Source organism: Carassius gibelio, chromosome B1, assembly GCF_023724105.1.
Source record: "Carassius gibelio isolate Cgi1373 ecotype wild population from Czech Republic chromosome B1, carGib1.2-hapl.c, whole genome shotgun sequence".
Lineage (NCBI taxonomy): Eukaryota > Metazoa > Chordata > Actinopteri > Cypriniformes > Cyprinidae > Carassius > Carassius gibelio.
In genome coordinates this window covers 18,762,210-18,786,831 of record NC_068396.1, presented here as the reverse complement: position 1 = coordinate 18,786,831, position 24,622 = coordinate 18,762,210, and the positions used below count along the sequence as shown (strand labels likewise).

At 35.9% G+C, this 24,622-nt stretch overlaps 1 protein-coding gene across 1 annotated transcript in view; it reads right to left on the bottom strand.

Moving 5' to 3' along the window:
* The window catches only part of nalf1a (NALCN channel auxiliary factor 1a), a 75,974-nt gene extending 52,268 nt beyond the window's left edge, over positions 1 to 23,706 (bottom strand). Inside the window, exon 1 of the mRNA XM_052547107.1 lies at positions 22,535 to 23,706. Coding sequence (XP_052403067.1) covers positions 22,535 to 23,221 — 687 coding nt within the window. The 5' untranslated portion in view covers positions 23,222 to 23,706. The remainder of the gene's footprint in view (positions 1 to 22,534) is intronic.
* Between the last annotated feature and the right edge of the window lie 916 nt (positions 23,707 to 24,622).

Here is a 24,622-nt window from a genome sequence, read left to right as displayed (position 1 = left end):
GAAATCTTGAATGTATGAACGACATTATGGTTTCATTAAAGTATGAGGCCATTTTGGCAAAGATTATGATGCCTTCGCTTTAGAGGCTAAAGCTGGATGATCAGAGGACTTTCCTACTGGACAGTCATCCCACAGTATGCATTCATTTCTACTTAAGCTTGGTGCAAGGACTGGTCATAGAATGTTCTTGAGTGGCCTGTTCAATCTTAAGATTTATATCTCATTAAAATTATTTGGTGGAATTTGAAGAAAGCAGTGACAATGTGAAAATCTAAAATGATCATGTCTAATGGTTTGAGAATCTGAATTGTAACCCAGAGATTGTGGTTATGTGTGTGGTCACTACTCACTGCTGTGTGTGTGCAGAGCACTAAACACTAGTATGGTTTACCACTTGGAAACACGTCACATCACTAAAAGATATAATTTTGTACATGAATGTTGCTAATTTCGTTAACTTTAAACTCAGATGTGTATTAATAATCTTTCTTAATGGTTTACTTATGATATCCACATTAACTGCAAATAGTAATTAAATTAATAGTTAATAAATAATTAATTAATTAATTAATAATTCAGCTCAAAATGTATTAATGTAGGGTAGCATTCCATTAAGGAACTTTACATTTATATTGAATATTGAAATAATACTGAATAATATAATTTACAAATCAGACATTTATTCTGTATTTCTTAATCTTTTAAGCAGTTTCTTAAATGTACCAATTGTTATGCACTTAAAAAAAATCTGCTTCAAGTTCTATATTTTTGCCCCATTTCTGAACCTTTCATTGCTAGTTAAAAATAGAATGACATAAATTTATTACATTTTTTTATTCATCTTAATTTGACTAAAATTAAAATTGCATTCTGTAATCTGTTTGCTAGATTCAATTAAAATTCTGGAACTGAATTGGAAATGTAAAAAAAAAGAATTCATAAAACAAAGAACAAAATAAACTGAAAATAAATATAAAAGATAAAAAAAAGTATTATGAGGCTAAGAAAACTTATTATAATAAAATATTAAATGACAACAAAATAGATATTAAGGGCATATGAAATGTAATAAATAATATTGAATAATATTATTAAATATAATTATATAATATCAATGAATATAGAATATCCGCAGTATTTTATAGACATTGAGAGGATTGTAAGTATGATGTGGTTAATGGTTTTAATAACTTCTTCATAAGTATGGGACCGAGACTGGCTGAGGAAATAAAAGTCCACAGACAGAAGTAGGAGAGGTGAAGGCTGTGGATTTTTTAGACAGTAATAAAATTCAATGTATTTGAAACCAACTTACAAAAAGGAGATTATTGAAATTGTTAGTAATTGGAAGAATAAAAAGTTCACAGACTGGAATTGTCACAGTGGGGTGCGAGAGAGAGAAGCACGCAAACAAGAAAGTTGATGATACACTTTATATCTTTAATAAATAATCCACATGGGGTAATCCATAGACAGAAGGCAGAAACACACATACACATTGACGAGACCAGACAACCAAAAACTGAGCTAAATGCAACTTATAAGGGAAACGTTAATGAGGGTAATTACAAGACACACCTGAACATAATGACACAATAAACATGGGACACAGAGCACATGGAGGGACAACACAACATAATGAGTCCAGGGGCATGACAGGAACAACATTGATATGGCTTTAATCAAGGAAATTGTTGATGCAATTGTTAAACTGTTAACATATATTTGATATTTGTCTTTAAAAACAGGTGTATTTTGAAAAGTACAATGAAATATGCTAAAGTCATTCCATTAAATAAAGCTGGAGAGAGAAATAAGTTAACTTATTATAAGTCCTTGTCCTTACTCTCACAGTTTTCTAAAATATTGGGAAAAAATTATCAAATCTGGGGTAAATTTGATGCAGCTTTTGGAGGTAGTCTCAGTAGCAATTAATAAATTAAAAATGTTGTTTGACAAATAAATTATCTATAAATTTAGATAAAACCGATAAACCTAGGGTAAACCTATCTCTTTTCGAATGGATTGAGTATGATGTCTTTATCTTTTATTCATTCGTTTATTCAAAACACATTCTCAATTCAGATTTTGAATGCACTGTCTTCCTGCATGTGCGCATATACAATCTGTATGTGAATGTACTATGGTACTGAATAGCACATGCTGTTCTAGAATCAGCCAATGAGCAGGTGTGACACTCCTGCACAGATACATACAGTCAGACAGACAGACAGAGGGGATATCTCCATCTGAACAAACACATCAGCGACTCTTTTTCATTGCCACTTCAAAGGGGGCTCATTGCAATAGACTGACAACCCTGAGATCTAAGCCTATTTCCACAGATCCACTTCTTCAAAAGCAGCTTCTTCTCAATTCTGTTTTACACGTTTATTTGACAGACTTTTTCTTCCCTCCCATCTTTTTTTCAGCCTGTCTCGCAAATGCAGAGAAAAAATAAAAACACAGTCCGTAAAGAAAACTAGTATAAAAGGTGGAAAAAAGCTAAAGAAGAGAATCATTTCAGATTTAGTGGCAGATAGAGGAGAAAGAATGCATAAGATATGCATAATTAAAATAAATAAAGAATTGAGGAGTATATCTACAGTCTGGGTTTCTCTGCTGCAGTGGTTTCTTAAGCAAAGGGCTGTGTAATAAATGTGGCATTTAATAATTCATTGGATCAAAGCTGCAGCATAACAAATGGTTGAAGTGAACTGCTGGGCTCCTGTGTTTAGGAACATTGCTTAATAAGAGATGGCAAAAGCATATGTTGAAGACTTTGTGTGTCTATGACCCGTGAATACTCTGAGGGAAGTGACATGAGATTAATTTAACCGACAGATCAAGGCTCTATTGTGCCAACACATCAGATTTCTCTTGTAAAAGGTTGGGCCTGAAATGCATCTCCCTCTTTATTTAATGCCCTTGTGTTTTGGTTGTGAGGATTCAAAAAAGAACTCAGCCACTATTAAACGATGGTGAGTCATGATAGTGAGATATCAGCTGTATTCAATTATGGATAGTTTAACACACATGCGCACAGCACAAAGACAGATAGGAGCCTGCCTCATGCGCTTTACATTATATCCCAGTGTAAGCCACTTGTCTACTGAATTCTACATTTTATCAAGCACATTATTTATTTAAGTCATATCACATAAGCAAGCTGTTCAAATCTCGAATCAAAAGCCGTGATAATATTCAGACGGTCATGATTTTAAATGTGAAATTCCTTTTAAACTGTATAATAGTTTACTAATAAGCTTATGATTCGGAAACAATATTTTAACTATTTTTGTAACCAAAACAAAAATACAAATAAATTCAAAGTAGGATCAACCCTCACGCACAATTTGACTTCGCTGCAGCCTGGAATTGAAATGCTGGTTTTGTCTGGCCAGAGAAGAACTGGTTTCTCCCAAGATTTTTTCTCCATTATGTCATCGGTGGAGTTTTGGTTCCTTGCCGCTGTCGCCTCTGGCTTGCTTTGTTGGGGATACTTAATCTCCAGCGATATGTTCGACTTGATTGCACAGATATTTAAATATTTAAACTGAACTGAATTGTGCTGGATGATGACATCACTGAATTCAATGACGAACTGCCTTTAACTGAAAATTAAGTGTTTGCTATTGTCATTTTGCATTACTGACACACTATTTTCCTATTAAAGTGCTTTAAAACAATCAGTATTGTTAAAAGCGCTATATAAATAAAGGTGACTTGACTTAACATACCTCAGTACAACACAGAGCAGTGCCATTTCTGGATTAATGAGACTGAATCTAAAACTGCATTAACCTATTACTATTTCTGCCCTATAAACATACATTATGAAAGAAATAGTAAGAATAGCATTATAAATGAGCAATTATGGATCTGTTCTGAACATCCAGAAGTGTCGTTAAAATATTAAGATATAAACTCAAGTAAATATTTTACGTCCAAGGGGTTCAGCAAGGCTTAGGAACATCTGGCCTAGACAATCAAATAAGAAATTAACTGTTGTACAAAATGTAATATGTAAATGCATGGACTGGAATCTTTCTGGAAAACAGTAGCCAAACACTTGGATTGTTGTTTTGCTAATTTTGACTGTCTGTACTTTACATACTGAAATGTAATATATGATATATTTAGCCCTATGTCAAGAGGTATATTCCTATATATCTTACCTATAAAGGCCCGTTCACACCAAGGACGATAACTATAAAGATAACGACAAAGATATACAGTAGTTCTAAATCGTTCTCAGTATTGGGGGGGGGGGGTGAAATGCTATTTCATGCATACTGAGTTTTTTACACTGTTAAAGAGTTGGATTCCCATGCTAAACATGAACAAATTTTCAAAAATTAAGTTGTACGTTTGAAACTTAGCTATCGGCGCGTAAGCACATCAAGTAAACAACATGCGATGTTGTCATCAAACTGCACTTTCCACATGTACACCTTTTTAAAAAAAAAGACGACATAAAGTGGAACTTAGTCATTTTCCAAAACCGCTAAGCAAATATATACAGTTTCAATACATACTACATAGAGACGTCCTGCTGTAGTCATTGCTCTTGTTCAATTTCAGCCTCTGGATCTGATTCTGGATCATAAATATACGCTGAATCTAAATGTAAGCCATGGTTTGTTTTGGATGATGGTTTTTTCCTCACGGTAATGTCACAGCTTCCAGCTCTCAACGCAAAAGCCTACTTGCGCTCGTGATTCTTTAGCTCCGCCCACACGTCACGCCTCCAGCCGGTCGTGTTTTTCTGGGAAAAAAAACGGTACAGACTATCTTTCTCTTATAAATATAATAAAACTAAAGACTTTTTGGAGATATGAAGGATGCAGTACTACTCTATAGGTACTCAAGATTAACAGGATATTGAGTGAAAACGAGCATTTCACCCCCCCCCCCCCCCCCCCCCCCTTTAAAGAATAGCAGAGTTCACACCACAGCTAAAGGCACAGAGAAACGATCTTAATATATGAAATTGTACCAGTTTAATATGTTTTTATGTCAAATGACCATATGTTTCATATATAGATATTTAATATATCTACATATATTGCATTTGTGTATGGGCTTTACTACAAAAATGTTACTGCACACTTAAGAGAGCTCAACCAATAATGAATTAACAATGTTTATAGAAATGGGGGTTCCCCACATCAGAGGGGGAAACACACACACTCACCTTAGGTGGCCAAAAAAAGCTGTAAGAATGTTGGCGAGTGCTGCTTAGATTGAGTGGAAAGACAAATGTTCTGTGCACGAGGACTTTAATTTCACAAGTCAGTTGTTGACATATCATATTGTTATTAATACCAGCCGAGCATGGGGATGCACTGGCTTTTATACACTATTCAAACCTCTGTACTTCACTATATGTAAATATGCCAGAGAGGATTGTAGGGGATTATGAAAAAAAGGGGTCCTGAAACCCCTCACTGTCAAAATCACATAATAACACTTGAGTATCAAAACATGGATACTCTTATGATACATTAGAGTGCTTTATACAAATACATGGACTGCAGTTACTGAGGTGTAGCACTGGCTTCCAGCTACAGCTTGTCTGGCCATGCAAAAAATGTTTCTATTAAGATACGAAGGAATAATCAGCTTCATGCATATTAAGTAGGCAATATAACATTCACCCAGTAGCGCTTGCTGAAAGGCATGTTAGCGGGTGCTATCCATTGTCTATTAATGCTTATGAGTGATCAAGCCTGGACAAAATTGTCTCCTTTACTTTAAAATACATATATATTTATAATTAAATAATATATATATATAATTAGGACTATAAACCATATCATATTGAGATTGCAATATAATTTATGTCAATAATGATGACAAGCTCTTGACATTTTTTCTCGACGTGAATTAATCTATAACAGCCTGAAATCACACAGCAGGAATAAACACAGCAAAATCCAGTCAGTGCATGTCACTAACAGGTCTGCATGTTCTGCATGTCTCAGTGTGAATGAGTTCACTGTGTTATGGAGGACATGAACACTTAATCTCCAGAGCTGTTCTGAGAGTCACTAAATATGAAATATATATTTTTTTATCCATGTTTTAATTTATACAGTTTTTTTTTCCAGCATTATTGTCATAAATTGATTGTTATATAAGTTGTATACATTTATTTCATTAGACAGATTTTTGATGATAAATCTATATTAAATCATAAAACAAGAAATCCAGAATTTAGGAGAATTTTTTATTTATGGGGGCTCTAATTAAAAGGTAGCTACTAATTGACTGTTTATTCATTTTGAGGAATAATGAATCTGTTTATGTGCAGGTGAGATGAGTAAATTCATGTTCACATTTAGTCTAGAACAACAGTAAAATCATGTTCACAGAAAAAGTAACACAGTTATTTCCTTCTAAAGTAAAAAGTAATGCATTACTAGTTAGTTGAAGAAGAAAAAAGTTATCTGATTGTATAACTTACTTTGCATAAATTACAGTATTTGTAATGTGTTACCCCCAACAATGGTCTTCAAAGATAGTTTTTCATAAACCTAAAATCTGAATTTATAAGAAAAGGAACAGCTTTGAAAGACAGATTATTTATAAAAATAAAAAAAAACTTCAACAAGCATGTAAAAAGATTACATGGGACAAGGAGGCACAACAAACATTCCTCTGAGAAGTCTTCTGATAAAATATCATAGATTAAAGCTTAGCAGCATCACGTGCACATGGTACAGTTCAGGATATACTGTACTGAACTGTGTCTCCTTTCTCACATACTCTACTCACCATTAGAGGAAGAGAGAAAAAACGAATGGTAATGTTTACATATTTTGGAAGTAGAGGAGCCTGCCAGCATCACAGGCATCGCCATTCCAATGCCAGGTGCTTGTGTTTCCATCATTGTCCAAAAAACTTTGTTAAAATTGTGTTACCGGGGCATTGGGTTATACTTCGTTTAGAGCAAACATAGCACTTTGCTTTCAAAGAGCCCAACATCAGGATCAAACAAGTTTTTTTTTTTTCTTCTTCTTCTTTCAAATGGCTTCTAGCGAGTTCAAGTGTCTTCATTCAGGCTACTCTCTATCTCTGAAGTGTTCAAGAGATTTCTGATCAGCTTCTGACATTTCAGAAATGAGTTTTGCAACTGGATTCTTTTTCTCTCCTCCCTCTCTGGTCCCTCTTCTCAATTGCCCTCTCAGTTTTGAGGACAGCATTATAGTTGCCCAGGTTTTGCAATGTTTTTCTAATCCTAAATTAATGCATTCATTGTGTTGAAAGAAAGACTTTATGATGTCATCATCAAATTCCACAGGTTCATTTCCTTGAAAGTATGACTAATATGGGCTATTCTATATCTGATATTTATTGTGTATTTAGGCAACCTCACTGGTGGGTTTGAGATAAACATAGGGTTTTATTTAACATGCTTGTTTAGATTTTATAGCATAATTGAATATCCCATGCAAATAAGTTAAAATTGATGAAGTTATTTTTTTCTAACAATATATTCTTACATAAAACAACATCAAATTATATATATATATATATATATATATATAGATAATTTTGACTTTCACTTGTTTACTATAGGGCTTTTCACACTGTGCTTAACTCTATCATCATTGCAGCTTTTAACCCACCTGTAACTTAGAAGCAGGGTTAGCACCAATTTTCCCCTCTAGTTTGAAATACTGCTCCAGAACAGGGTTAGAACTGCTTTTGCCTGTATTAAAATATCAAACTCGTACAGTGTGAAATGGTGCAGCCGTATTAGAATGTTACGGCTAGATGCTTAGTAACCATCAAACAATTGTGTGCCTCACATTCACATGCTTTGGACAGTTGTACAAACACTGTGCATTGTATAAACCATTTCAGCATTTGAGGGGAAAACTGTCAAATGGTGAGAAAATAGTTAGTAAATCAGTGAAGAACAGACCATCTTATTCTTACCTTTATAATTCAAAATGTCCATTCTGGACAACTGGTACAGTCAGCAGTATATTAGGATGTGCAATGCTAGAATCTTTATGTAAACACGTTGCATGCTTCATTCATCCAAACAATTACACTGACACCACAAATATGCAAATAAGAACGTTAAATTGGGGTTTTAGAAATGAACATTGTGAAACAACAGCTTATGAATACCCAGCATTTATTGCTATCCCAGGGTAAGTTATGAGCATTGTGAAATGTGAAGCAAGATAACCCTGGATTCCTTTTTCCCAGGGTTAAAAATTAACCAGGGTATCGATTTAAGTGTAAAAAAGCTATATTTATTAATTTCATTGATTTATTTTGGAGACTAAAAGGCTGTCAGGACCCAGTAAGAATAAAGACTACCATTCTAAATAAAAAAATAGATAGGCCTATCAGATAAATTACTCCAGAGCATACCAGAAACAGACGAAAAGCCAACAACATAAGGCACACACCTGTGCTAAGTATGGGCGACATGCAAACCTTACTGAAAAAATTTATAAATAAATTACGTAACAATTGCAGGTTACCACTTTTTGAATTTTGAGTAAAATGCAAGACACTGAAACTAAGTAAAAACACTGCACCAATCACAATGATGCAGGGGTGTCATGCATTCATGATTTTTGAGGGGGCACATTTGGGGGGGTATAAGTCATGGTTGTCATGTGACACAGCAGCTACGATAGTACTGTATAATAACTGATATAGGCTTATGGTTTATTTATTTTTCCCTTTAATTCAAAACAATTACAAACATGCTTAATATATCAGGAAATATCTCGATTCTCAAATATGTGTAAATATTTTGCACCTTTATAGATTGTTATTTGATCAATATATGGTGATGGGCAAAGAAGTGTAATCTATTAACTACACATAAAAACCAGACTTTTTACTTAAGTGCCATATCATGCCATAAAATATTTTGTATACGACTGAATTTGCATTTAATGTAAATTTTAATAACAATATTGTAAGTTACTTATTTTAACACTTTCATTTTACAAAGAGTAAAGAACATATACATTATCAAAGAACATTTCCATTCAGTCTAGCCAGAGTTATTCAGGCATTGTCAAAAAATCCCATTAAAATCACTGAATCTCTTTACATTATGAAACGAATATCTTACTTACATTCGTATGCACATCTGCACTTTTTGTTGTTTCTGATGAGATAATTCGCAAAATAATTCAGCGAGCAAGTAAACAAAACACCGCGTTTCAGTGATGACACGTCTCTGATTGGCCATTGCACTCATAAGCACAACAGATTTGTTTCTGATTGGACACCCAAACTACACCAAAAAATAACAGAGACTTACAGTATATCTAGTGCAGTCATGGGAATTGCTAAGATATTTTACTAAATCGTAAAAATACCAGGTTCGCTTTCTTGTCTTTGTTTACCATTCGCACAGTCCCTGACTGAACACAGACCTCACTTGTTCCAGTGAGGCTGTTTTTGCTCTCTGGAGTACTGACAATAGATATCTGATTTAACATGGTGTAGAGGCCCATTTAGTTTGTCCAGGAGGCTTCATTAAGGCATTGACGCAAATGTCCAGGAAATTAAGCAATAGGGCAATAAGTGTGTGCGTGTGTACGGATGTGTGGCTGCAGTAATTGTAGTCCAGTGCCAGAAAGTAACTTGACAATGAGAGCTGAAATGTGCAATTATTTTTCTCAGCCTGTTGCTTCCTCTGTTAATAACAAATTTGGCAGCATCATGACACTAGAAATATCCCCCATTTTGTGAGATACTGGTAAGATAATGCAAATTACAGACCAATGCAGCCCCCAAGAGACTGAGTAGACTGAGAGAGGCTGTGTGCAATGTGCAAACATCAATTCTTGTACCACATTTAATCTTCATCACATCATCATTCACCTGATTCAGTTTCACCCAAACCACAAACATTACTTCAAATCAATTAAAAAGCAGCTTCTTGCAGCTTCTCTGTGGAAGGAGCCAAACAGAAAACATTGTGCTTTGTATCTCTGTGCCTTAAAGGAAAACTTCACTCCACGACTACACCCCCCCAAGAAAAGGTCATCATTTGCTTACAAACCTACCATCAATATGAAGCTAGATATGTGCGATGTTAACATTCAAAATCATCAGTTTTCAAATCTCCCAGCATATTAATATTGTTTTGAAGTCATAACATTATATTAAAGTGAAAGTGAAGTGACATTCAGCCAAGTATGGTGACCCATACTCAGAATTTGTGCTCTGCATTTAACCCATCTGAAATGCACACACACAGAGCAGTGAACACACACACACTGTGAGCACACACCCGGAGCAGTGGGCAGCCATTTATGCTGCGGCGCCCGGAGAGCAGTTGGGGGTTCGATGCCTTGCTCAAGGGCACCTAAGTCGTGGTATTGAAGGTGGAGAGAGAGCTGTACATGCACTCCCCCCACCCATAATTCCGTCCGGCCCGAGACTAGAACCTACAACCCTTCGATTGGGAGTCCAACCCTCTAACCATTAGGCCACGACTTCCCCATTCTTCAAGTAATTGTGCAAATATTACACTTTATTGATCGAAACTCTGTAAATCTGTGTGAAAAGGAATAAAAGGTGTCAGAGTTTTACTGCCTCTAGTGTTTATTTTGGAAGCTGCAGTGATATGTACTTATTGGTACATACTTCGCGTCTTGCTAAAAGGTGCACCTACATTTATATGCCATGAGACCAAGTAAGGAAAAAACTAATCATTTTATTTCGGGTAAACTATCCTTTTAAGATGAGTTAGACTTCATGCGGTGCTGTACAGACCAATCTGACTTGAAGCAGTACATGCCTCTTAGAAATTTTGTCTGACTTGATATGCCCCCAACACTATGTCACTGTGATGAAGCAACATGACCAGAATCACGTTTCAAGTTGGAATTCTTCCAGTTTGAAACTGCAGAAGTATAAATAAGATATGATAGATATTCAGGGGGGATGATTAAGACTGACAACATCATATGAAATCAAATTATATGAATTCTTTAAAATATATATATATATTTTTTTAAGCCTGAAGTGGGGTAATTAAGTACATATTAATGCCTTATTCTACTTGACCTTATTCTACATCCCTAATCTTACCCAATACCTAAACCTAACAACTACCTTACTAACTATTAATAAGCAGCTAATTAAGAATTTATTGAGAGAAATGTTGTAAATAGTTAACAAGTGTTACCTATTCTAAAATGTTAAATAACTTTTTTTTGGTCCTTAAAAAATAACTTTTTTAAGGACCAATTCTTACTATTAACTAGTTGTTTATTGGCATGAATATTACTAGCAAATTGGCTGTTTATCAGTACTTATAAAGCACATATTAATGCCCACACCTAAACTTAACTTCCTTACTATTAATAAGCAGCAACTGGTAATTAGCCAATTATTAAAAGTTTCAGTTAATATTAAATATGTGTTCCCTAAAGTGTTACCAACATTTTTATTATTAATGCTTCTTTTTATGCATTTTTTAAGCATTTTACAGTATTAAAATAGTGTGCCAATAATTCAAAATGACAATATTAAAAACTCAAGTTTCAGTTAAAGGCACATCACCATTTAATTCAGTGATGTCATCATTCAGCTCAGTTCAGTTGAAATAGTATCTGTTCAATCGTAAAAAAAAAAAAAAAGATCTTGTTAACCAGACATATACACAAAAAGACCTTTTCTTTTTAAATTATCCAAATCAATAACACTCTGTGGACATCGATGCAACTGATAACCTCTTTTCAATCAATATCTACTGGCATACAAGGAAAGAGGTAGGAGAAGATTTGGGGAAGGAGAAAACTAAATACAAAGGAAAAAGAGAAAGAGAAAAAAAAGAGTGTAATGCCTTATCAGTATTATGTATTAGTATTTCCATTAACGTTTTGTTGTGGAATGTTTTATGTACATATCCTGGGGAAAATGTTTGCTTAACTCACTTTCTTAAGATCAATTTAATTTAGAAGATCTTTAATCTAATGAGTGTTCAGAACAGCTACATAGAGAGCTTGTGCAATGCATAAACAACTAAACCACTAAATCAGTGAACTTTAGGTCATTATACAAATGGAACAAATGAATGCATGTTGGAATATACTTTCTAAAATGAAAAGCTGAGATAGTGAAGTCCTCCAGAAGTTTTAAAAATCTTTCTGAATGATAAACTAATAACTTTGGTCAAAACAAAGCTCACTTCACTTGAAAATTGTGCTGTTAGAGCATGCTGCTATTTTCTCTCATAGTTTTTTTCTTTCATGGTAGAAAAAAAAAAAACAAGAGGTAATTTAGAACTTGCTGTGTCTCAAGAATGGTTGATGATTCGACTTGTAAGATCATAAGGCAGAGTCCACATTTAACTTGACCACAACAGAGAGTAGCATTGATGCCCTCAGGCTAGCTGGTGGCTGTACTTATTGAATGCTCTGGGAAGCAGCCAGTCATGGATTAGCTGATCGACCATGCCAGGGTTCAGCAATCAATAATACACAGTAGGAAGAAAAGGGCTAAGCACCAGAATATGCCCATATGCCAGTGTTTCCCATTGACCCAGAGGGGGGTACGCAGCACTGTTTTGCTGTGGCATACGCTCCACTGAGGGGGTGCCAGGCACTGATGGTAGGCTGCCAGCATATTATAAGCTCCACTCACATGGACCTGCAGAGCTGGACTGTTATAGAGGGGAAGGCTTCTATAGCAGCTGTCAATGGCTGTTACTGTTGATTTACTACTGTAGGTTTTTCATGAGTAATAAATCTCTGGGACCCATTAAATACACACACACACACACACGACAAATGATAACTCCTACCTAAAGCTAGATGCTCAGGCAACTATAAGTTTCATTTCTGCCAGCCTCACTAAAGCAGCTTAATCAAACAGTTACAGTATACAGTATGCTTAGAGATGTAGCTAATAGTTTACAGGGATGATTAAATACTGTACAAAGCAGCTGTTCCTGTTCTGCTCTCATGCTATAGAGAACATAGACAAACTGAGATCTGTTAAATATAACAGCAGACTTATTAAATTATATCTGTGACTTTTGTATGACAGATTTCATTCCTTTAGGAAGAAAAATGCATGCTTTTTCAAAATTACTGTACTTATGTCTACAAAAGACGGCCTGGTACATCCTAACACAGGTGTACATATGCTGCTTCTTTACTCCCACTCTGTCTGAATGTATATATGATTGGTATGTTTGAAGCAGTGGATAGGCTAATCACAACTGAAACCTTATTTATAAGATTATACTTATGTGCTTATGAGAAGTGTAAATAACCCATAACTACTGCCCTCAACACCCCCAGCAATATCCTGTAAACCTATTTAAGAGTCTGGGTATCCTTCTGCTGTGCTGAGAGCAGAGCAACTTTGAGCAAGAGTAATCAATCACTAAACACAATATGGACCTTTTCACGGACATCTATGTTGTATATTTCTCATTGATCTCCACAATAAGAGCCAGTATAGGCTCTAAATCTGTAGTATAATTAAATGAAAGAACAGAAGAATAGCAGAAAATAATATATATTAAGATTAACTTTATTATGTGATCCTGGTAGATATTCTTATAAAAAGCTAAAAAATGCTGGTGATCATTATGAGAAACGTTGATCAATGGGAGTTTATACCAAGAGGTCTGTAATATCTGATGGGTACTCAGTTCAAGATATCAGCTTAGCCATAAAAGCAAAATGTAATCACACTGGAGGTTTAGGAAAATAACATCCCAACAAGCTGACAGTCTCATTGTTTGATGACACGACTGGTACGCCTTAACTTGTGACTATACTATTAAACTGTGACAGCAAGGTAGCAGACAGGGAAAAATAAGACCATTTCAGGCTCTCAAGAGTCATCCAAATGCTAGATAATGGCATAAAAGTTTATAAAGATATTTCCTTATCAGAAAACACTTTTTAAATAAACATTTTTAATTACATTTTAAATGACAACTAACAGTGTACAGTTACAAATATATAGAGATATTTTTGTTCATATGAGGAGGTTTACCGGTTTAAAGTGATGTGATCACAAAAACCTGCTTCTTTTAATTTTTAAGGTATTGTTTCCTTTAGATTATAATGATACATATTATTAATCAATAATCCCAGGCCATGCTCTCCTGTCCCACACATGACAACCCCTGCAGTAGACTGACTGATTTATATTGTCTCATTTCTAATCACCTAGATACTGACGCTTTGACTCTGATACCGGCAACATCTCAGAAGCAGTGTTGGGGGTAACACGTTACAAGTAACGCGAGTTATGTAATCAGATGACTTTTTTCAAGTAAATAGTAAAGTAACACTTTAATTTTAAATTTACAAGAAAATATCTGAGTTAATTTTTCAAAAAAGTAACGGCAGTTACTTTGTTTTGCCATTTATTGACTGACAAGTCTCCTGTCCCCATAATGTGAATGTGCATTAATTCATCCCATTGAAAAAAAAAAACAGCTTTAGTATTCATCAAAATGAATTAAAAGTGAAATGCAAACTCAGAATATGACGCAAACTGCAATAATGAAATATGTTAAATAACACACATATTCCATTCTTCCACCAAACAAACTCAGAAAAAGTTGTGGTTCTAACAAAGTGGTTGCAGAGCAACACACATAAGTAAACAAAGGTGTATGTGTGTAGTGTAATTTAAAACAGCTTTGAAAGCTTTTAACCAATCAGAATAAAGGACCGGAACTTTCCTTTTTTATATTACCACTTTTGTCACACTGTTTTTAATGTACACTGAGCTGGTAACATGGTAATATTTAAATGAACTGGCTTAAGTCATAAATATTATTTAATATTGCTGAATCAACTTAAATACATTATATGTAGAACTAGAGTATAGAGGGATAGTTCATACACTCACTCTCATGTTGTTCCAAACCTGTATGAATACCTTTCTACTTTTGAAAAAAAATGAAGATATTCTGAAAAAAAATGTTGGGATCCAAAAAGTTTTTAGTCTCCACTGACCCACATTCTTCAAAAAAGTTTTCAACAGAATAAAGGAAGTCTAGAGAAAGAACAACTTGAAGGTGAGTAAATGATGATGAGTAAATGACAGAATGTTCATATCATGATGCATGAATTCTAATATTGTACAGTAAATGAATGAGGATGCATCCAGTTTTCAAATATGCTAAAAATAAATCTATGATTGCAGGAAGTGACATGGAAGGGGTAGAATGAGCTATTCATAAAGCACTGTTGACTTGAAAAACACTCTACATATAGTAATTATATGAATTGTACTGAAAAAGTAGCCTAAAAAAATACAACAAATAAAGTAAAAATGTAATGAAAATGCTTCACCAAAAATATAAGCTCGACATTTAAAACCTCTTGCTATCTTGTCTGTTAGGGTTCAATTGTAAGTACATTAATGAGTTTTCTTTTTCCTTTCATGTTAACTGTAGCTTCTCTCATGTGAAGCAGAGAACTTCAGTCCCTGACATTTCACTTCCTAAAACTCCATTGTATTATCCTTAACTCTTAGAAATTTCAAACACTGGAAACATAAAGTTGACTATTGATTAACTTGCTTATTAAATAGTTTAGCACAAAGTCAACAGATTCCCAGACTGCGTGACATCATCTTTATTACGGGTGTCAGTCAGTGAGGAGATCAATGGAGGGAGGAGAGAGAATTATGTTCTCTTCGCCCAGTAGGCGCCATACATGCTGTTTCGTTCAAAGCATGTCTGCACCAAATAAAACACTTTCTAGGGAGCCAAAAGAGTGAAATACAGTTGGCTGTCACAACTCTAACACTAGTGAGGAAGGAAAAGATTCCTTTTATCCTTTGTCTATTACACCTTTTTCTTAGCCTCTAGACAGAACACGTGGTCTGGAAACCTATATTGAGCTCTCCATTAAATTGCAGTCACTGTAATAGTTAAGTAGACTTAAATATATCTCACACCGTTTGTTTTAGCCCCAGATGAATGATCATGCGGTGAGGTTCTATGAGTCACCTCTTTAAACACTGTGTAGTGGATGGAAAGTGTGAAATCGATCATTATCCAAGAAATGGAAGCTCTGTTGGAGTTTGTCAAGTCGCCAAAGATTTGCAATACTGCTGGTGCAGCTTGTGGTAAAGTCACCGATACTACATAACAGCATATCAATGTCATTTATTCAGGAAATGTACAGCACGCTTGTTTCTCATAGCTTTCACAACATTATAAGCTATGTTTCTCATTCACTAAGCATGCAAATGCACAACTTCGTTTATAAATGTGTATAAATGTTTTCATGAAAAAAAACTACCAAAAAAAAAAAAAAAACATTACTCACCAGAAATTGATTTTAAACTACAAATGAAAGAATGAATGAATGAATGAATGAATGAATTGGTTTTGAGAACAACATACTTGACACTGCTTGATTTTGTCTTTCAGTCATGAGTGTCTTTAAAGAGCATCATATGTTTCCTGAGAATGGGTGTACACATGTGTCATGAATTAGGCAGAAATTTTTGTAAGAGTTTCTGCTGTGCGTACAGTATGAACACAAAATTATCCAAGCAATTTTTAGTGAATAAAACCTACTTTGTTTTCATGTGATCTTTCTTTACTATGTTCCTGAACTTCACACTGGGGGACCCTAAATTACTTCAAAAGAGCATGAGGCTTTACAGGACAATGTACTGTAGCTCTATTGCACTATGACAGCAATTTTACATTTCAGTGGAATTGCATTAAAATTGTTCTAGTTGATTTCCATTTTATTGAAAATTTACTTAAATTTACTAAATTTATTTTTTGTTGAAAAACATGTTTTTTATTAAAATTTTGACATATTGAAGAGTACTTACATATCATTTTATGTCCCAATAATGTCTTAGAATAAAATATAAATGCTAATTTTTATGATCAAACATAATAAAGTGCAGTACAATGACAGATGAAAAGTAAACAAATCAACATTTCTCAAAAGCCTGATATATTTAATACTCACATTTGAATATTAATGTGTGTGTGTGTGTGTGTGTGTGTGTGTGTGTGTGTGTGTGTGTGTGTGTGTGTGTGTGTGTGTGCGTGTGTGTGTGTGTGTGTGTGTGTGTGTATAATAATCATGTAGTCCTAAATTATTTCAGTCCAGTAAGAGTTCATCTTATAAAAGTTATTATTATGTTCAGGCAGTGTTGTTTTGGAAACCACTGACTTTATGGACAAAGTAGCTGAAACATTCTTCACAAGGGTGAGTACAGTAAATTTGTCTATATATTTTAATTTCTTCTGAAGCAGGAACCACAGCCTGGGATGGACAGCTGGAGGTCTGGGTTTTCTAAGGTTCTTTACAGTCCTTCCTTAGGAATTAAAGAAGGTGAATCTGTATGAAGTCTCTTATTTCTGACTGACGTCAGACTCACGTTGACACTAATTAAGCTGCTGTACGATATCCTTGGCAACCTATCCTCAAAGGCATTCTGACCCATACAGAGATGTTCTAACCTTCAAACCCGAGATGTAAGTATGCGCTATAGTCAGTGTTTTCCTTGATTTCAAGAAATTACTTTAACAACAGAACATGGATTAATAGATTGAATATCTAAATGTCTGTTAAAGAATCCTACGAATTAATAATAATAATAATAATAAAATGTCTCCACTGGTGGACATATATAAAAGCATCTGTGTGTTGGTCTGGCACATTATTTCAGACCACCCTTTGCAGTGGGGGTGATGTAATGGAGATCTGGGACACTGACCTTGGTTTTAGTTGTGTCCCTCGCTGGAAGCCTGCTGCAGCAGCCCACGGCAGGCTTTTATGAATAAGCAAACACACTCAGAATTCTAATGCTGCCATGGAGACCTGACCCTAGCTTCAACCTCTTGGCTCCACCCATCACTGTAATCCCATCCAATCCATTGCTTCATCTCAACGAACAGGAGCAGGGGGTCTGAGCTCCAGCCTATGAGTTGATCTGAATGACATCTCTGTAAATGCAGTACACTAGCTATGATTTGCAAAGAGCTCACATGTTGTGTGCTTTTTACAATAAAAAAAAAAAACCTTCCTTGATGGGGTACGTCATAATCACTTTTAATAACTATTTTTGCATAATTAAAACAATTAACCATGAGAAAAAGGATAACCAATCATCTGCAAACACCATTGTGAGGTGTATCTCTGGAATGGAGGATGACTATCCAACCTGATAAACTAAATGCCACCCATTAGGATGATTAAAAAAGAGCCAGATTATGCAAAGCTGGAAATTAATGGGCAGTTGCCGAATCCTGTGTCTGACTATTTGTGTGGTTAGCTCAAAGATTGAAAACATATAATCATAATCACAATCTCTCTCTCTCTCTCTCTCTCTCTCTCTTCCTTTTTTCTTTCTTTATCAAATGTTCAAGGAGATATAGTAACATTTCTATTTCTATTTATGACTCACTTCTCTAATCAATTCTGTTCCTTCATAATAAGGTCCTAAAAACAAAAATCAAACTATTTTAAACTACTTTAAATTATTTCCAAACCACTTTTGCTTAATAATGTACAAAATTCTTAATGGGGGAATGAGGGGTTGAACATAGTTATTTTAAGATTAAAGGTTTTTAACTTCATTGTAAAAGATCAATGAAATGTCTAAAAAAGTCTAAAAGCCCTTGATCTTTAAATTAAATAAATACATTTAATTTCAATTTATCTTAAAATTATTTTGTAATAATAATAAAATGTATCATAAAAGTAACAGATTTGTAGTGGATTCTGCATCTGTATTTAGCATTAATGTATCAGTTGTTTTATTTTTTTTTAAATACTGTATGGTGTTTTGTAAAATACTCTGATTTAAACAGTATGAAATCCTGATTATTAGTGATTAGTGATTATCACATTATGTGAGCAGAAAGTTGTTAGCAGAGAACAACACTTTTAAGTTTACTGAAGGGTTCAATTTACCAGAATCAATAGCACAAAAACAACACCACAGTGATTCTGGTTTGGACATAAAGTTGTCTAAACTATAACAATAAACAATTGTCATGTATTTTCCAAGAAGGGAGCACCATGCTCATCGTCTCATTTATACAAAAATATTTGGTACAAATAATCAACCTCTAACTGGTAAATGACAAAGAAATATCTAAACTTACATTCAGACAAATGTGATTATCCACAGAGAAAGTTTAATAGTCACCAATTCTGTCCTCTGTAACTCTGGTTTTATATCAGTTAAGGTGTTTCATGCCAGGATGTGGATAAAGAAAATAACCTTCTGATAGTCATCTTTTACTGGCTAACACTAATAAAAAGCCCTAACCAAACCAGATGAGAACAATAAGAGTGAGAAGAAATGATGACAGAATTCACATTTGGGGGAGAACTATTGCTTTAATTTAGGAATACTTTATAGAGTATACAAAATGGAAAACTGTGGAAATCTATATGAGGAGATAATTCAATTGTATTGCAATGCAGGGACAAAATAAAAGGAAATGTGCGCAGGAGACAGAATGGTGATGCCCCAAAAATTAGACAACTTTAAAAGAGATGAACAAATAATTGTGATAATCCTTGAGGGGAACATACCCTGCCAAGTGTACTAACACTATCTATGGTCTTAGACGAATGTTGGACTTGTCCTTATCTATTCTCAGTAAATAGAGTTTCATCCCAATAGCTATCAGTTCCCTACCACAAGCCTTTCTCTATTGCCCAAGCCAATCAGTGGAAATAACAAAGATCTACGCCAAACATTCAGAACTTATATTAGGAGGTTTTCATCCACATTTCAAATTGAAATGTAATGAGGCAAGCATATTTTCAACTCGCTACAGCAAAAAACAGCAGGTTTCACTGCGTGAATCAAATTATTTTGAACCACAGTGAGTGGAAAAGTCTGGGCAAGTAACAAAATGGACTTCTCAAAGTTATTCTGCATGATTGATTAAGTACTTGATATAAGAGAACACACTATTGTGTAAAAAAGAACATCAAAGGCATTCCACCTTTGAAGAAAAGAACTGTCTACTTTTGGTCTCTGAGACACTAAATGTGGTCCATGTTATCATTGATGTGATTGCTTTTTGTCACAGAAGAGCCTAGCTGTAACACCAGTGCAACAGTGCAGACAGAGCTCAATACAGTAGCTAAGAATAGCACACTATTGAATAAAACCTTCTTAGTTTATTCCTCTAATTGCTACCCCCTCCCTTTGTTCACTTGTTTGTTACATGTTTATAATGTCTGTTTTATTTATAGCAATTGAACTGAACCTTTAGCACATTTACACACAATGCAACCCATACACACAGACAAAAGTAACTGTGTCTTCCACACTCCGATGCAGTTCAAGGAAGGTGCTGAATTAAATCAACCTGAAGGCTGATCCAGCTGTCAGAGATGGCGTGTCACAGTGATTACCCATCCTCTCAGTCTCTTTCTGTCTTTCTTTCTGTCTCTATCTCTCCCTGCTTAATCACAGCTGGGACTGGCTATCCCTTGCAGCTGCTTGCCAGAGGCTCTGACTGACTCCTGCCACCTCCCTCTGCATTACGGTATTCATTCACACTCACTGGTAGTTTATCAGGCTACGGTAACATGGTTAGACAGTTACGTTAATGCTTGAAAATCTCTGAGAAACAGAACACTCCAAATATTCTACCACATGCATTATTTCCATTTGAAAGCCATAAAGAAATTAAATATAAATGCACTGTAATGACACAATATTTTCAGCTGTATTGCACCAGCAATGATGAGCACTTATATTTTCCTGCACAGAACACTGCTGCAAAACAGTATCATCCACAATAACACAAAAGACTAATTTGTGGTTACTGACTGACCAAAATTTCTATCCTCAAACAATACTTTGCTAGCACTTAATAGAAACAATTGTCCTGTGAAGGCTGTTGCAGAGAGATTATTCATATGGGAGGTTTCTGAATAGCAATTCTGTGTCTTTTCATTTTGTTAAGATATGGTGAAGGCAAAGAAAACACCAGTCACAGGTGGCAGTGTGAATTGTCCTGAAAAAAATGTAACTCATCAACAGGTTCAAATAAGCACACAGCCTCACTGTCAGCCTCTATGAAATTGTGTTAATACTAACTACATAATTACTATTATTTTGGACTAACAAAACAGCTTTTATACATGAAATGCAACTTTAGAACTGCAAGGGTATCACAGATGTAAAGCTCCAATTGTCATAACTGACTTTTGCGATGATGCTGTAGAAAAATACAAACTGCTTTTGTAATAACTGTGACCCTGGACCACAAAACCAGTAATACCACAGGTATATTTGTAGCAATAGCCAACATTGTATGGCTCAAAATGACAGATTTTTCTTTTATGCCAAATATCATTAGGACATTAAGTAAAGATCATGTTCTATGAAGATATTTTGCAAATTCCCATCTGTAAATATATAATTGCATATGTTTGCACCCTCAGATTGCAAATTCTAAAATAGTTGCATCTCAACAAAATATTGTCCTATCCTAATAAACCATACATATATGGAAGGATTATGCATTCAGCTTTCAGATTATGTATAAATGTCAATTTTAAACATGTCCCCTGCATCAAAAGGCCTGCACTTACATTGTAGAACTAAGCGTGTTTCAGCACCACGGACAGCGAGCACTGACTCCGTGAGCAGCGATCGAGTCCTGTGCCAAATGAACCAGTGAATAAGCAAAACAAGCCACCCACTTATTCACCAGCTTATCTGTGCCTCCTTCATTTAAACGACAACTTGCAAGCTCTCGGTAAATGTTTGTCCATTAATTACGCAAAGCAACACACACGCGTAAAGAACACGGCAAGATCGTTTCCTTATCAGCACACAGTAACTATACACAGTGTGCCATTTTTTTAGTCTGCCAGGAGCAATCCATTTAAGATGACAGCAAGAGACATTAAAATTAACCTTAATGTCAAGTTTATGGCGCTTAAGAGGGCACCCTGTTGCAGCGCGCGCAGAGTGCTGTGCAAACAAGACCAATGAGCGAGGGAAAATACTCTTGTGAGAGATTAGCTGAGAAAGCACCGCTGCCCTGTTAGAGTTATTGAAATGTACTCAGTGTGGTGGACTTGAATGAACACCTGGCGGAGCAGCTCTTCTGTTCAGAGAGACGCACCTGCGCGCTACAGAGTGACGCACGCACGTTGAAAGATTGGCTCTGTGCGGCGTTTTGTGCATTGACACAGTAACCTTGAATCAGCAGCAACATTTAATTTCCTCCGTAAGATTAGACCAGAACAATGGATTTTGCATTGATCGCGCTAGGAATAATTTAAGACAGCAGGAAAGGAAAAGTTTAAAGCAATGTCTGATTTTTCACCCTCCAACTGTCTCGGAAATTAAATGACTGCAAAGTTGGCACTACCAACAGATGTGAAATGCGGGGGGGGGGGGGGGGGGGGACGAATAAAATATGAAATGCACTTTTCCCCCACTTAAACATCACCGCGTCACTGTCACTAGTTACCATGACGACTGAGAATGAAGAGCCAACTCTATTTAGTGAAAACGAGAGATCCAGATCATAAAGCCCTACCTTGCATTCTTCCATGCACGTCCTTACTGAGTACACATCCTTCTCGTATTTGTCTGCCATCATCTCAAAATCCTCATATTTCTCCTGCGCGTGCAGGTCATAGCGCTGGTACGCCTGAACGCACAGACTGCACCTGTTCAGGTCGCCGTCCACGATCATGTCAAGGCTGCAGTTCAAATTGTCTGGACTTAACGATCCGTAAAGCAAATCCATAAGAGAGTACGAATTACAAAAGGAAAGGTACAAATCGCTTATGTTCATCCACCGCGTCCCCTCCGTTTGCGAAAGGCCCCTGCACAAGTGGTCAGCGTCGACAAAAGTGAAGCAGTTTTCAGACAAACCATCCGGATGGCAAGTTTCTAGTTGCCACAAAGGTTTAGTAGAATTGACTACAAAAATAGCATCTTCATTTCTTTTGAGGCTGCTGTGTGCTGAAGGGAGGTCGGGTCTGTGGTTTGCGCTCATGTCCACTGAAGCTAACTTGTCTCGGGTCCTTGTCAGTTTGGCCTCGGCGCAGAACCAAAGATGATCAGAAAGCAGAACGGTTAGAAATAAGAGGGACGCTAGGGACAATCGCCATCGCTGGGCCCTCTCGGAGTCGGTGAATGGCTTCTCGTTCTCGCGGGGAGCACACCAATTTTTTAAGCCGTCATCTCGCTGCCGACACTTCCAAGCACCGCTGGTCATATTTTGGGAAAGCGCAGCTCTGGCTGACTCCACCGTGGGGGCTTTTCTGCCACAATAGTCATTGACGGGAGGTCTGCTTTGAGTTTTGCCCACTAAACGATGGCTGACGAGCGGTCGTGGCTCACCTCCGCGATTAACGATCAGTTGCTGTGTTCAGGGGGATTACTGCTTTCATTGTCGAGTCCGCTCTCCCCGTGCTTTTCCGGAGAAAACCCCAGCTATCTGTAGCAACATGTCTCTCCCTGCTCGTCTGTCATGGGTTCCGCTCTCCTCTTTTGCGCAGAGCCGCTACAACGCGGAAAAGCCCGTGTCTTGCCGCTCGCTCTGGTGAAAAGCGCAAGGACTCCTCGTTTCGAAACGCCGAATCTCGCCTCCTCGGTCCGACAAGGTGCGATCTTTTCTCACAAAACTATCCACAGTCATTTTGGCCAAACGTTAAGTTGCCGCCATGTTCGTTTTGAAAGAGTTCTTGAAAGAGAGCAGGGTCATTTGCGTCAGCTCATGCGATGTGATCGATCCATCACAGCGACCCGGCCGATTAGCAAACTGTTCGTATAGGCTGAGCTGATGCACCGTAGCGAGAGATAACATGGTCGCTGTTCAAGAAAATAAGCCCCCATAATCATCGCGTTAGAATACGTTTACATCAACAGGTTGAGCTGGTAGCCTTCACTATTGTGAAACTATTTATTATGGCTTGAAACAAACATTAGAGGTCAGATAGCTTATATTTAATACACTCTGTTAAGTGAGAATATCAAGATGTCATAAAGCTTACACTGTAAAAATGACATTGACATTACTATAGCAGTTCAATCATATTTTGACTTGAATAAAACCAGATAGACTACATTTTAGGTTAACTGACAACTCACTGCAAAAAGTGGTAACCTGAAATTATATATATATATATATAGATAGATAGATAGATAGATAGATAGATAGATAGATAGATAGATAGATAGATAGATAGATAGATAGATAGATAGATAGATAGATAGATGCTGGTCATATAATTAGAATATCATCAAAAATTTTATTTAGTTTATTTTGAATTCAATTCAAAAAGTTAAACTTCTATATTATATTTAATAATTACATACAGACTGATATATTTCAAATGTTTATTTCTTTTCATTTTGATGTTTATAACTGACAACTAAGGAAAATCCCAAATTCAGTATCTCATAAAATGTGAATATTGTGAAAAGACTCGATATTGAAGACACCTGATGCCACACTCTAATCAGTTAATTAACTCAAAACGCCTGCAAAGCCTTTAAATGGTCTCTCAGTCTAGTTCTCTAAGCTACACAATCCTGGGGAAGACTGCTGAATTGACAGTTGTCCAAAAGACGACCATTGACACCTTGCACAAGGTGGGCAAGACACAAAAGGTAT